The sequence below is a fragment of the Corythoichthys intestinalis genome, chromosome 13 (assembly GCF_030265065.1).
Source record: "Corythoichthys intestinalis isolate RoL2023-P3 chromosome 13, ASM3026506v1, whole genome shotgun sequence".
In the NCBI taxonomy this organism is placed as follows: domain Eukaryota; kingdom Metazoa; phylum Chordata; class Actinopteri; order Syngnathiformes; family Syngnathidae; genus Corythoichthys; species Corythoichthys intestinalis.
Genome location: NC_080407.1, coordinates 27,937,325 through 27,953,003, shown reverse-complemented (window position 1 = coordinate 27,953,003; position 15,679 = coordinate 27,937,325). Strand labels below are relative to the sequence as shown.

The 15,679-nt window shown below is 41.3% G+C and overlaps 1 protein-coding gene across 1 annotated transcript in view; it reads right to left on the bottom strand.

Annotated features, from left to right (window-relative positions):
- Positions 1-975: 975 nt before the first annotated feature.
- LOC130927912 (zinc finger and SCAN domain-containing protein 2-like) overlaps positions 976-15,679 on the bottom strand; it is a 44,727-nt gene continuing 30,023 nt past the window's right edge. The window contains exon 3 of the mRNA XM_057854032.1: positions 976-14,477. Coding sequence (XP_057710015.1) covers positions 13,540-14,477 — 938 coding nt within the window. The 3' untranslated portion in view covers positions 976-13,539. The remainder of the gene's footprint in view (positions 14,478-15,679) is intronic.

Here is a 15,679-nt window from a genome sequence, read left to right as displayed (position 1 = left end):
TTAACTGATGAAAAAGAATGGTACTTATTAAGGGTGTAACGGTAAATGTATTTGTATTGAACCGTTTTGGTACGTGGTCCTCGGTTCGGTACGGGGATGTACCGAACGAGTTTCTGACAGAATGTAAAGTGCTGTCAAATTTAGCGCGTTAACGGGCGGTATTTAATTTTTTTGGAATTAATCACATTAAAATATTTGACACGTTTAACACAAGCGCGGAATGCCCGTTTATGCTTCCCATAATCCCACTGTTACGTCCTACGGACAGCTGCTAAGGGCGTAACATAAAACGAGCCACGCACACAAGTTGCAAGTGGACACAAATTTATTCACACAAGTCGAACTCGCAATGAACAAAATATACAAAATGAGGAAGAAGCTGGCTTCAGCGTAAGCCCAGGCCAAAACAACAAACAAAATGAAACTACACGTGAACCCCACCCGCTAAGTAAACCCTGATCGTAAAAAAGAAAAAACAAAACAGCCACTACCCTGGCTTCTACACTAAACAAAACGGGTTGAACGAAAATGGCAGTTTACCTCTACTGCTGCGGTGCTCTTATTTACAGTGGTGAACAAAAACGATCCAATAACGAATGAACACAAAATACCTCACCGAAAAGCAGGAGTGTAACAAAATAGCGATCAAATGCACAGGTGAATGAATTGCGAGCAAACAGCTGGCGAGGAGGTACGCGGCACGTATGCTGTCAAATGCGAAGTTGCGAACGCTGAGTGTTGACTGTAAAATGACGAGCCGTCAGCTGACTTTTGTTAACGCTGCCATTACTTGGTTAAGAAGACTCAGGCACAATACAACACACACACATGCAAGCTCAAACAACGGCCTAATAGTATTACCCAAAGCCGTATTACCTTGTATTGGATTAGCTGCCGTAAAGCAAATGTCGTTATTACCGCAAATCTAAACAAAGCGCTGCATAATGGATACATGTCAGACAGCGGCTAGTTCGGGTGGCCCGTCAGCGGCGGTGACGTCGTCTGCCCGTCCGGCGTCAATCAGAGTACGCCACGTTGGGAGGGGAGGCAGCCAGCTGGTGGTCGCGGCGATCAGATGACTGACAGTCTCAAAAAAGATAACAATTAAACGGCCAGGGCCGTCACACCACTCAGAAGTGCAGTGAGCAGCGTGGGTACCGGTTAAATGTTAACATGGAAGAAGGTTGGCCCTCTGGATGGGGAATTCAATTTAAAAAAGAATATAGATGGAACAACTCTTCACTTCAGTGTTGCAACTGTTCAATTTTGCACATCAGATATTTATTTTAAAGAAAAAGTCTTAGCCAAAGTAATTTTTATTTTTTTTCATAATATCTACATTTCAGAATATTGTATTTTCTATTTTTGAGCAGAATTCTAGCTTTCCGTAGGCTAAGGTTCCTATTGTTGAAAGCACAAAAGTGTGTAATAAACAACTAGCACATTTATATTTTGCATTTTGTTTTCTTATTGTACCGAAAATGAACCGAACCGTGACCTCAAAACCGAGGTACGTACCAAACAGAGGTTTTTGTGTACAGTTGCACTGCACCCCTCGTAGTTATTCAATTTCAATATATGTCCATGTTGTTTTGTTTGGAGTAAAATTACAGCTCTGTTGGATATAAAAATTCGGATGTGCGTCATTACTTGGTGTGGCACACTGATTGACAAGAAAATTTGAAAGTAGCACTCCACATCAAAAAGGTTGCTGACCCCTGCTATAGACCCAATCACCAACGTCACACAATCACGTGATCGCTTTATTGTGTCGCCATATTGTCCGTCATTGTGTGTCCGTATTGTCATTGATCGTAGTTTCTAAAGGTGGATTCACTTGCAAATTATTAAAGATACACGATAATATCGGTCACCGATAATTATCGGCCGATAATGGCAATTATGACGTCACACAGATGATCCAGATAATTAAAAAATTCAACCGATAATGCAATCCTATAATTATATACTTGATTTTGCCTCCAAATGTGCGCAACCGAAGAATTCAGCATGCCGCCTCCTCAACCCCTCCCCTCTCTGAAGCCCCTGAGGGAGGAGGGGTTGAGGAGGCGGAGTTACAAGACAAGAAGTAGTTGAATATTATGGCGGCTGTTACTAAAAAAACGACGCTCCCGCCATCTGCGAAGCATGTACCGTAGAAGTTCCACGAGGCAGAAAGAACGCGTCCTCATTAAAAACCACTAACCCAGCAGCCATTTAAAACTGCATCACAAAGAATTTGGGAACAAATACGAGGCTGCTGCTAGCAGGAATGCTAAAGCTATTGTAAACACTAAGTTAAACTACAGGGCTTGTGACGATACAGAGTCGGGCTGTTTGGGAATGCAGCCCAAGGCGGGTGGTAAATTCGCATCTAAGGCTAAACACCGGCACTACTGGAGACCGATAGTCGGCAAGTAGCCGTCTTCCGCCGGAGCCCGCTGCTCTGGCCAGTCCGGCCGAGCCCGGTTCCCCGGCCTCTGGACCTCCGGCGAACACCCCGGTTTCTCGAGCGTTCCCCCACGGCGTGCGAGCAGAGCCAGGACCCGAATACACCGCGGCGAACCGGCCGAGGCGGGCGGATTATCCGGTACGAATGTAGCTGCCACCGAGACGAGACACGTTTTTTTTTTTTTTTACTTAATGACCCGAGAACCAAAGCCCTGGATAAAAGAAATAATGCAGTTTATACGACCACCATTCTTCATGAAAAAGTGATGTCCGGTAAGCAAGCTTATCATGACGGCACAGTGGTTATAAGATAATTTAAACATGGAGAAAACGAAGTCAGCCAGTCAATAATGCATTCAGAATGTGAAATGACGAGCGGTCAGATGACTTTGTAATGCTGCCTTTATTTTCGGCTTAATAAAACTCAGGCACAAAACAACACGCACGCGGATGCGAGCTCCAATTCCGTCCAAATAGTACTGCCGTGTAGCAGTTTAGCTGCTGTAAGGCAAATGTCGTGAAAGCCGCAAATGTAAACAAAGCGCTGCAGAATGGGTACATGACATCTCGCTCTTTTGAGGTAATCATTTTCACAGTGTGCAACAAAGCATATAACATTAGCAATCACTTTTCAAATTATTTAACTTATTTCTCTGCTCAATTACAGTCACAGTAGATAATCAAATTCTTAAATCAATATTCTGTAGCCACAAATATTCAAAATCTCTCCTTCAAGTTTTTTTTTTTTATTTTTTTTTTTAGGATTAAATATAATAATGTATTGCTTAAAACAAGGCTGTTAAGATTATTTTCAGCTAGCTATTTTTCCTCCAAGAAATCTGAGAGAAATACACTTGAAGCAATGGCAGATAATTTCACTTAAAACTGACTAGTTTTAAGGAGGTGTGTTTTGCAGCGGATTAGTGTTATATATGTTAGGAATGGCTTACTTTTAAACGCATTTTTGTGCAACTTAGGTATTTACTAAGCTTGAGAACGATAAACCGATACGACCGGATATCCGGTTTTCCAGGTGAGAGATACAGATGTATCGATTGTAAAGTTACCATTCGACAGTAATTAGCCATTAAAGATTCAGTGAACCGATAGTAGAGATAGAATTCGGCTATCGCGAGCACAAGAATCGGCTTCTAATGCCTAGTTCAATGCATTGCTTAATATGATAATTTAGCTTTTACTTCACATGCTACGCTTGTGTCTTTCAGTGAATGACACAAGTGCGCGTCATTCGCCACACAGCGGACACTTAGATCGAGACCGCACGCATGATATAATATGGACAAGCACTACTCACAGTCGTGGTTGCCACAAGTTACATCCCATGCATTTCGGCAGAACCGCTACTAGTCGCCGTCATTACCTGATCGTCACGGGCGTGTCATAACAACGCGAGAGCTAACGAAACCACTGTAACGCACGCAGCGTCGCGTTTTCTTCACAGCCCAAAACGAAAACGAAACTAGTAGTGGCAACGAAGCAACATGCTAAAACAATGGACAGTGTGATCACTGACGGCAGCGACGTGCTGTGATTGATTTTCAACGCACCCAGGAAAACAAAAGTCGGACTTTTAAGTGATGAAAGCAGCCAGATCTGTTCGCATGGGACAGAGCTTGTGTGAAGTGTGGAGCGGTACAGAAATCGTGAGTTTTAACCCTGAAAAATAACCCACTACAATGCTGGAAAGGGCGGCATATTGTTTCCATGAAACGCAGTCTGCTTAAATATGAACATGTGGATTAGTTGATCTTCCTCAAGAAAAATTTGCCCTTCAAAAAAGATGGACAGTGATGAGCAATAAAAAATGAGGAAGCACAGGCATAAGTGAATGACTTTGCTGTGTATTAGGTTAAAGTAATGATTATTGACCTGTCTAAAATGCTATGTTTTTATTCCCCCAATTATACCAGCCGTAAAGCATAATTTATTATTTATTTATGATAACACTAGCAGGTTTAATTTTTTTTTCAAGAGCTGCTGCAAATAATTAATATTTTTTGTTTGTAAGATGTTTACATTGAAAGTTTGCACTTAAATTACTTACCTCTTGTGTTAAAAACACCAGGAAATACAGTAATTGAATTACTGCACTTTATTGTTGTCTGTGACTGGAGTTTTATTGTATTATCAGTCCCATCCAACAAAATGACGGTCATATAGTAAGCCTTATTTATTTTCTCATAAAAAATAAAACCTAACATTGGTATCAAATTTTGTAAATTTTGCTATTAAAAAATATGGTCTTTTTTATATTTTTAAAATACTGTACGAACACACACAACAAATGTTTACTATCGCATCGTTTTCACTCTGTATCGAACCGTATCGTTCTTAAACTGTATCGAATCGTATCGAATCGCTGGGCCTTAAAAATGTATCGTTTTCACTCTGTATCGAACCGTATCGTTCTTAACCTGTATCGAATCGTATCGAATCGCTGGGCCTTAAAAATGTATCGTTTTTTAATCGAATCGTAACCTGTGTATCTAGATACATATCGAATCGGCTTCATGCCAGAGATTCCCAACCCTAGTATTTACTAGAGGTGTGCAAAATTTCTGATTCTTAGATTATTTGCGATTCGGCCGTGGAAGATTGGAGAACGATTCCCAAACATCCAAATTCCGATTATTGAAATATGCGAAGTAAAGCGGAAGTACACAACACTCAGCGCGCCGCGTGGTCTTCGGGACGGAACGGAGCGAGAGTAGCTAAACATCATGCTTCCCATTACCCGGCCCCTCGGGTAATGCCAATGCTCAACTCACGGCTCTAGCTCAACTCATGCAGCGAGATAAAAAAACACAACAACATACCTGACTGCTGCCGAAAAGCTGCTACAAAGTGCATCCATATAATGTTACGGTGGATATCATTTATATAGGACTAGATGTAATATAGATTTGGTAGTGTTTGCAGCACATCTACAAAAAGCTAGATGCGGGCGTTATAAACGGCCGCCATCTTAAAGCAGCAGACTTCCCTGCAAGGCTGTTGTAGCGAACCTTCCAAGCAAACCTAATTAACTTTTTATCTAAAATACTCCTAAATCGATAAAATATTGACTTGAATATATCTTTAAAATAGTTTTAAAACTTTCACGTCGAAAGTAGACAAAAGGGAAATTATGGAATAACGGGAGCAATTTTAACAACTTTAAAGGGGAACTTTGAAGTAAGGTTGGCCAACCATGTTTTTGAATAATATCAATGGCTAAACAATTATAAGCATATTTTCATTATTTTTTTTAACGCAACCCTTCCAGATTCTTTGTTTAACCCATAGCAACGCACTTGACAACGAAAATGCTTTTCTTCGGCAATCTTCGGAAATTACGTCACACCTAGACGTGCGAGGGAAGTCCACCATAGAACAGTATTGTTTGTTTCATTGCTTCTCGGTAAGATGCCACAGCGGTGTGTGGCGATGTTTTGTTCTCGCTCAAACGAAAAGTTGTATGAGTGGCCAAAGGATAGCAGGGCACGTAAATGGACATCTTTCGTTCGCACGAAGCGAATGAATTTCACGCCATCATCGAGTAGTGTTCTCTGCTGCAAACACTTTGAAGATGCCTGCTTCCTTAACCGGTCTGCTTATGATCAAGGATTTGCCAAAAAGTAAGTGTGATTTTTGGATAGATGACTGATGACTTTGTCAAAGCATAGCTGCCTACTGTTGTGGAATTGAACAGTATAAGCTAGCGACGTTAGCCAAAAGTTAACTCGTGGAAATCCCCGATCATAGTTGTTGTTGCGTTCGCTAGGTTAAGCGTGTTTAAATTGTGCGTCATCTACGTTCATGTCCGAAAGGGTTAATCCACTGTCAATCGGGAAACGGGTGTGGATGTGCATATAAACGGGTCGGCGTCGCGGTAATTCACGGTCACGTTGCTGTAAGAGACACACACCGCCGGTGAGTTTGTGCACATTTATTTGTATTTGTATTATGTATTTCCACCTTCATGCTTCAAGCATTGCATTGCTTATGGACGGTTCAGCGTTCACGGTGATCGCATGATAGGCTTCTAGTTTGCGTTTTATGAGAGCCGCTGACAGGTGACAGCTGAAAAATAGCGTGTTGGTTTAGCGTAGCCATTGAGTCAATCTCGCAGCGAATCAGCGAGCGCGCAGGTCATGCAGTGAATCATGGGAAATGTAGTCTCGGGACAACACTGAAGTGGTGCTTTGTAATCTGTTCACTTGTGTGAAAAAACTACATTTCCTCACGCCATTAGACGCCAATTCCTACCGAGAGCTGTGCCGAGCTGTGTTCTAACTTTTCCATAAGAACTGCTCCATGCGTTAATAAAGAGACAAGGTTGTCAGCGCGTCGTGTGTTCGATACATTTGTAAACAAAAAGCTCATAACAAGACATGCACAATCCGTTTAAGAGACGCTGGAGTGGGAGGCGAGGAGGAGATTGGCGAGAAGCAAAACTTCGCGGTCGAATGTGGCGGCAGTCCGCTATTATTTTGTTTTTTTATTGTTGCCACAATAAAGTGGAGAAAGCCATCGAAGACTCATCTCCTTCTTTCCCCCCAACGTTTTTATATTATTATTTTATATGCACGAGAGCTGCCGGATCTGCCAAAATGAACATGAAGTCTGATTATTTTTTTTAACAATGTCATCAGATAGACAAAAACATAACATTATGTGCAAATGCCTGCATCTTCAAATCATAAAAATAATAACAACCTATATCTTACCAATGTTGTAATCTTGATGGGTCTTGTATCCATTCCATGTAAGGTAGTCTAGGTACATTGTTTGCATTCTGATTAGCGTCTGGCTAATACATGTTAGATCCAACATAAAATTCCAAGCTCCTCTTCTTCCTCCAGCTCTTCAAAAACTTGGATCTCCTCCCTTGCGCTCGGTCTATCGCTTATATCACTGTTTGAATCATTGTTTGAAGGGCTTTGTTTGGCGGCCGTATGTATGGAGCTGCCAACGCTGTTCCCGGTGTGACGTATCACTTCCGGGTTCGTCCCCTTTCAGGCTCGAACTTCGGAAACGCGATTATTTTGTCAAATGTACAACATATAAATTATTTTTTCATGCTTTATTTGGTGGACAATGTTTAATTACTTTACTTGTGACCCTATTTGGCATGTGAAGAAATTAGTTCACACTACAGCTTTAACGGTTGATTCACAACATTAAATTAATTGAATGTAGTTTAAAGCTGCTGATACAAAATATGGACTGGAGTTTTTTATTTAATGTTATTTTTGTATATTTGTTTACTGCTATATGTTAACTTGATACTGAAATAGTAGTGTGGTTTAGCCTGAGAGTATTTTTGAACAATTTTGGAACTAATGTACAAAACATAAAAAAAAAAAAAAAAGAAAAAAAAAGGAGGGGGGTGCATCAATAATCGTTTTATAATCGAATCGGAGCCTCTGAATCGTAATCCTAATCGAATCGTTTGGTGCCCAAAGATTCCCAGCTCTAGTATTTACCTGTACTCTGTAAGTAATTGTTGCCAAAGGTTTACCATTACACAATGTCAGACAATCTGTCATTATTTAGATGTTTGAATTGACGACTTGTTCATAATTTATTTTGAAAAAAAGAGCAATAAATTATATTTTTGCACAGTAATATTTTCTTTTGTGTATACTTTAAAATTTTACATAAATCTTTTAATAGAATTATCGGCTTGACATTATCGGTTATCGGTTGGAATGAGGAGGAAATTATCGGTTTCGGTTGAAAAATGCATTATCGTTCATCACTACAAATTATGGAAGCCCTGGTGCTTTCAGACGCTGTAAACTCATTGGATGAGTTGCATAAAAGCAGTTATTTGGAAAAGCTTTGGTCGATCCAGTCGCCAGATCCATATTTGATGCCCAAACCGATGTTTCCTCCCGTCCGGTCCCGTGCGTCAGAGCTCGTCCCGAGACCACAAAATTTCCAATCATACTCCAGTTTATGTCACGATGAGGAGTCAGGTACCCAAAATCGGCACCGGCCCGAATATAAACCGACATTTGATTGTAAAATGGAACTTGATCGACAACGGGCTGGCGTGTGCTGAAAAATAGCTGCCCCGCATGAAATGTCCTCCCTGATGGAAGCGCTTATTTATAACGCTTTATTGACGTGAAAACATCAAATGTTTTCATGGACGCCTTACAATAATGGATTTACGACTGTAAGATCAGTTTTAAATAATTAAATTACACAAAATATTAGTACTGTATTTTAGTAACAAATCGTGGACTGGGCCACATAACCATCTTTGAACAGAAATATATTAGTCTACAGGTTTTCACGACCATATCCCAATGACAATCACACAGGTATGACATTTATTAGTACAAGCGGAGTAAAATAATATGTATTCACGGTACAAGAAAGTTTCCATGTGGGCGCTCCTGTCAGGGGGGACATTTCACGCAGGGCGGCTATTTTTCGGCACAACACCTGTTGTTGCGCTCACCTTCTTGCTGCGCGACCGTGGCGACGAGCTTCGTAGTCTCCGTCTGATGATGTCTGCGATCGTGTTGGCATCATATTGATGTTTTCGCCGCTGTCTAACAGCTGTCGACACAAACGCATCATGGACCTAAAACAAACCGTGCTGCTTTCGAGATTTGCCCTTTGCAATGGGCACACAGCAACTACTAAAATGACCGTTTATCTTCTCTGTTAATGCAACCAACCGCCACACATGCCTTCACCATTTTGATTAATCAATGTTACCGATTGTCAGGAAGGTTTTTGGGTTCGTATACTAGGCGGTGATTCCTTAGACAAGCAGAAAAACACGCAGTAATAGGAGGAATGTACGTAGCGGTAATATGGAAACACGATGAGCTGACTGACAATATGGCGGCACCAGTCAGGGGGGCGGAGTTGTGACGTCACGTGATTGGGGTCTATACTGCGACGCGGTCTTTGGTGACTCATTCGGCAATGTCACTTCCTGTTCACTAACCGAACGATTCATTTGGGCGGGGAGGGGGATGAGGGGGGCGAACGATTGGTTGAACGATTTGTTTGAACGAGTCTTTTTACTGAAGGAACTGGAATGGATTCGTTCCCTCAAGTGAACGACAGATCCCGTCACTAGTTGCCGGAAACGCGCACGTGTTACCCCCCCCCCGGAACACAACATGCCTCTTATAAGTTCCCTAGGTGAATTCTGTCAAAATGGAAGTGGTCACCACACCCTTTACAGTGATACCTCAGCTCACGAACATAATTGGTTCCCAGAAAGTGTGTGTGAGGCGAAAAGTTCGTCTTCCGAACATTTATTTCCCATAAGAAACCATTAAAATGAGAATAATCCATTCCCAGGTCCCCATAAAACATAATTTTCTACTAAATAAGCCTTAAAACTACACAAAAATATACCTTGTTTTATGTATAATAAATGTGCTATTGTATTATAATTAAAGAAATAAACTGTACTGTATAATAAAGTCGTTTTATTTACCTTTGTGATGGTAGTTGATGGCTTGATGGAATGGAGTGGGAGGAGGAGGGAGGGAGGGAGTTACTGTTTGGAAGGAGAGTGTTACCGGCAAAGTGCGCAGTTAGCGTAGACTCCACTGCTGTGCCCCCCACATGCTTTTGGTAGTTAATAAAAGTGCCCACAAAAAGCCATCCAACGCCTCTGGGTGTTTGTATGCACGCCGCCACCTTTCTGGAGAGGAAATCGGGCGAACCGAAGACAACCGACGACAACGAGCCAACGTGACTCGCCGGTCCACTTCTCACGACGGTGGGAAGCTGAAAGCACCGCCAATTACCAGTCAAGGGCGAATTGGTAACACGAGTCACCTTCCACAAGGACTGTAGGTAACTCTTTTTCGGTCCCATAATAGCAAAAGTACACTCAATATGGTCCAAAATGTCTATCAAACACAAACCACGTCCGCACTCAACGAAAGGGAGGGGACGAACTGGGACGCCGTGAGCGTGCGTCAGCTTCTCGTGGCCGCCACCGTGGCGCTGTTCGACCGAGTGGTTTGGTTCGTCCGCCGAAAACTAGTTCGTCAGCAGAGGCTATATGCTCGCGAATTTAATGTTCTTGAGGCGAAAAGTTCGTGAGCTGAGGTATCACTGTATTTATTTTTTTAACAGTTATATAATTTTAGCAAAGCAAAAGAAATAATTATATAGGGGTTCAGTTAGCCAATCAATTTATATATTGTACATTTGGCTTTTTTTTTTTTTTTTTCATCAGACACGAGCATGAGGACCTTTCAGGTTTGATCATGCACATTTATGAGAGCACGACTCCACACGAAGGCCCCCCAAACTATCCAGAGTTTGATGGGGGCAGGCAGGGCAGTGCTCACTCTGGTGACCAAATTATGTCATTGCATACATATATCTTAATTTCAAATACTTGACCTCGCCGGTAAAATGTTGTATATAAGTTGTAAAGTAATAAAACCATAATCCGAAAAAGTATTTCATAGTGGGTCAAATTTATTTTTCGAACAGATCATGTGACAAGAGCCTGAGAGATGGTTCTTTGCTTTGTCAAAACTACACCTGAGGAGGCAAGATATCTACGTCTATAACTCTTCATTAATATTGTAATGAAGTTCAAACTGAGGTGGCATCGTACAAGAGTAGTCATGTGGTGCGTCCTTCTCGATAGGATGCACTGCAAGGAAAATAAATATTTAATCAAAAAGACTCATTATGTATTTGTAGCCAACTTAGTCATTTTGATAGCAGGCTAATATAGTTACATACAACATATGTTGGGTTCATTATAAGGCTGATAGAAGCCTTTTAATTGATATGCCTCCAGACATATTTGTTTCCGGTTTTTTTTGGGTCCAATATGGCTCAACATTTTGGGTTTACTGACAAATGGCTGAGGTGATGATTGCTTTCTTGTTGTTCCTGAATTGTGTGCCACCATCTTCTGTTCATTGGAATTAAAGAACTTGCGAAAAGTGGAAGGAAGCCCTATGTTCACAGTGGCCTGTTTAATCACGTGGTGTCTTTAAAGTGTATATGACATGACCAAAAATATCTTAAATAGCATTATTATTGATGTTGGAACCATATTTTGACACAATTCAACGATAGACAACAATTTGGCACAGCGTAGATGACGAGAAGTGAGTCTTTAAATTTGCCGTTTAACTCCTCCTCACATTTTTGCACGCTGGCGCCTCCATCTTGGTATTGATGTCAGAAAATTTTAGCGGATTTAGCATTGAGCCCAATGGAGGATGAAGCGTCTTACAGCGATTCTAGTTCAAGTGTGGATTTTTCAAATGATATTGACAATCCAGAGGAAGTATGTGACATACAGCCATTTAAGTTTGATTCGTGTTTGGAGGAGGAGGAAGATTGCTTGATTTCGAGCATTACCGAAATTTTTGCACTGTAAGCCGCCACCCACCAAATTTGACACGAAAACGACATTTGTTCACAAATAATCCGCACTGGTCTATAAGCCGCAGCTGTCCTCACTGTATTATGGGATAATTATACCAAAAGATATTAACCGGTAACACTTTATCTGACAGCGGCATCATACGACTGTCATAAGACCCAATGAACCATCAATGAAGCTTTGAACCAACTGGCTGCAAAGCGTCATTGCTTCAAGAAGCTTAATTTAGCCATCAACCTCCGCAGTCAACCTCTTCTTCCATCTGCTTTCAACACTGTTGTTGTCCAACATGCCTCCTAGCATGCATTGCAGTGCTACAACTGTATAAGTTGTTTCATTAATTGCTAGTTATGGTATTTGGTAACACTTTATTTGACAGTGGCGCCATAAGACTGTCATTAGACAATCATAATTATGACATGATACTGCCATGATTATTAATGAATGCTTATAACAGATGTCATTTAATGTTATCCGCCAAATTATCTCACTTTTGAATGGATGTAAAAGATCCGAGCTGGACATAAATGGAGTTAGTGACATAGTTTGCCGGATGACACTTAATGACATTTGTCATTTGCGTTCAGTAATGACCATGATAATGTCATGCCAAGATTATGACGGTCTTATGACGCCGATGTAAAGTGTTACCTATTAACCGAAATAAATCAATTACTAAGCCTCACTGGACTATAAGCCGCAGGATTCAAAATGAAGGAAAAAAGTAGCGCCTTATAGTCCGAAAATTACAGTAATAACAAAAACAACAAGAGTGGGGGGGGGGGGGGGGGGACAAATAAATACCAATAATAACAGTAATGTTGATTATAACAAAAAAATAATAAATACATACAAACAAACACACGTAGCTCGAAAAGGATATGGAAGAAGCCGAGCTTTTTCAGAAGGATTCAGAACAAGAACAAGGCGACAGTGACAACAAACACGAAGCTGATGACTGAGCAGACTGCATGGGCAACACTAAATGTCATCGTAGTTTTTATCTCTCTACTCCAATATTTTTGCAGGATATTATTTGTATCTAAGAATTTTTCCCCATTGCTAAATAAATGGTATGGTCATGACAAATCACAGTCTTGTGCTAAATGGAATATGAAATGCTAAAAATACATTTATTAAGTATGACAGGGCTAAGTCAGTGCATAATGGTCAAAATGGACAACTTGCACCTCCTGAACGATATTTCATGCCACAGGAGTTTGAGCTGACTCATTGTCATTTCCCTGCCGCAGGCTCGGAGAAGGAAAAAGCGTAAACAAAAGAAGAGTATCAAAGTTATGCTACATGCTAACCGAAACCGAGCGGCTCTTCCAAGTCTCTTCTCGCCTTTAGAAAATGGAAAATCACACAAAACTCCCCCGTCACACCCGGCGGCGGGAGTGATTGCCTTTACTGATCTGCCAGCCTCCGGCGGCGAGCAAGTTTCAGTGGACTACGACGGCTCATCGTTCCCCTGCTGCGACATTGGCAAGCAGTCCCGCCAGACCCAGGGCAATGTCAGTATGTGTCCGGCGGGAGTGCTCATCGCCGAGGACGAAGCAGGTGATAATCAATATTGAAAATCTAATTCAAAATCTGAAGAAGCCAGCATGGATGACAGGCAAAACAGTCATTTGCCACTGCTTCTTACACCAAAACACAAACATGCCTCTTAAACCAATCCTTCAGAGTGAATCTTTGATGCAAGGAAAAAGGTTTTCGCCAGAGTGGGTTCTTCGGTGTTTTTTCAAGTAGTGCTTTTGAGCGAATCTTTGGCCACAAACTGAGCAGGAAAAAGGTTTTTCTCCAGTGTGGGATCTTGTGTGCATATTTAAAGCGCTTTTGTGACTGAATCTTTGACCACAAACTGAGCAGGAAAAAGGCTTTTCGCCCGTGTGGGTTCTTGTGTGTGTTTTTAAGGTGTTATTGCAATTGAATCGTTGGCCACAAATTAAGCAGGAAAACGGTTTTTCTCCAGTGTGGGTTCTTGTGTGTGTTTGCAAGTGTTGCTTTTGAGCGAATCTTTGACCACAAACTGAGCAGGAAAAAGGTTTTTCCCCAGTGTGGGTTCTTGCGTGTATTTTTAAGTAACTCTTGACACTAAATCTATGGCCACAAACTGAGCAGGGAAAAGGTTTTTCTCCAGTGTGGCTCCTCATATGCCTACGACAAGTAGACTTATTGAAAAAGGTTTTCCCACACTGAGAGCATTTGCATTTGTCGTCACTGTCAGCTTTCTCATGACCTTCATCATCACCGTCAGGCGAATGTGACATGGCATCTTCACCATCTGAGAGTGGAGCGGTGAAACTGTCTGCTTGCCACCCTTCTGTTGATCTGCTGTTGCTGCCGCTTGGAGGCTCCGCTCCAAGGGTCTCACTTAGGCCCTCTTCACTCTTCAAAGGCTCACCAGTTGGCCCAGTGATATCGTCCTCCTCTTTAACGTATGGCTCTACCTCCAACGTAAGATCTACCTCCTCCTTTTTGATTGGAAGTTGCTCTTCTCTCTTTTGCTGTTGAGGGTCATCTGGCTCTTCCTTTTTCATTTGCGGGTGCTCCACTTCCTCTTTAACATCAGGAGATTCTGACTCCTGCCGCTCAGGACTAAGATATTTTCTGAAACCTGTAAGACACAGTAGAGACAAATTATGAACTCAAAAAAATCAATAACACGTTTAAAAAAAATCATGGCAATTATTTCCACCTGATTAAATGGCTCCTTTCCAATTTGAAGCACTTGTGTTAGACCTAAAATTATTTTCAATTAAAAAAAAAAAAAAAAAAAGACCCTACTAAATAAGATGTAAAATATTACTAAATATAAAATAATACTAAATATAAAATAAAACTACACTGACTTTAAAGCTCTATCTCAACATTTTTAGAAAGTTGCTTTATATATATATATATATGAACTAGGATGACCATATTTTGATTTCCAAAAAAAAGAGGACACTCACCCCGGCCTCGAAATACTTAAATTTTAAGCTCTAAGTTCACTCAAAGATGCCTTATCACCCAAATATATTTAAAGTGTGCCTCCTCTGTCTGGATAGAAAAATTCAATTTCATATACAGTGGGGCAAATAAGTATTTAGTCAACCACCAATTGTGCAAGTTCTCCTACTTGAAAAGATTAGAGAGGCCTGTAATTGTCAACATGGGTAAACCTCAACCATGAGAGACAGAATAAGGAAAAAAAATAGAAAATCACATTGTTTGATTTTTAAAGACTTTATTTCCAAATTAGAGTGGAAAATAAGTATTTGGTCACCTACAAACAAACAAGATTTCTGGCTGTCAAAGAGGTCTAACGAGGCTCCACTCGTTACCTGTATTAATGGCACCTGTTTTAACTCATTATCGGTATAAAAGACACCTGTCCACAATCTCCGTCAGTCACACTCCAAACTCCACTATGGCCAAGACCAAAGAGCTGTCGAAGGACACCAGAGACAAAATTGTAGACCTGCACTAGGCTGGGAAGACTGAATCTGCAATAAGAAAAACGCTTGGTGTAAAGAAATCAACTGTGGGAGCAATTATTAGAAAATGGAAGACATACAAGACCACTGACAATCTCCCTCGATCTGGGGATCCATGCAAGATCTAACCCCGTGGCGTCAAAATGATAACAAGAACGGTTAGCAAAAATCCCAGAACTACACGGGGGGACCTAGTGAATGACATACAGAGAGCGGGGACCACAGTAACAAAGGCTACTATCAGTAAAACAATGCGCCGCCAGGTACTCAAATCCTGCACTGCCAGACGTGTCCCCCTGCTGAAGAAAGTACACGTCCAGGCCCGTCTGCGGTTCGCTGC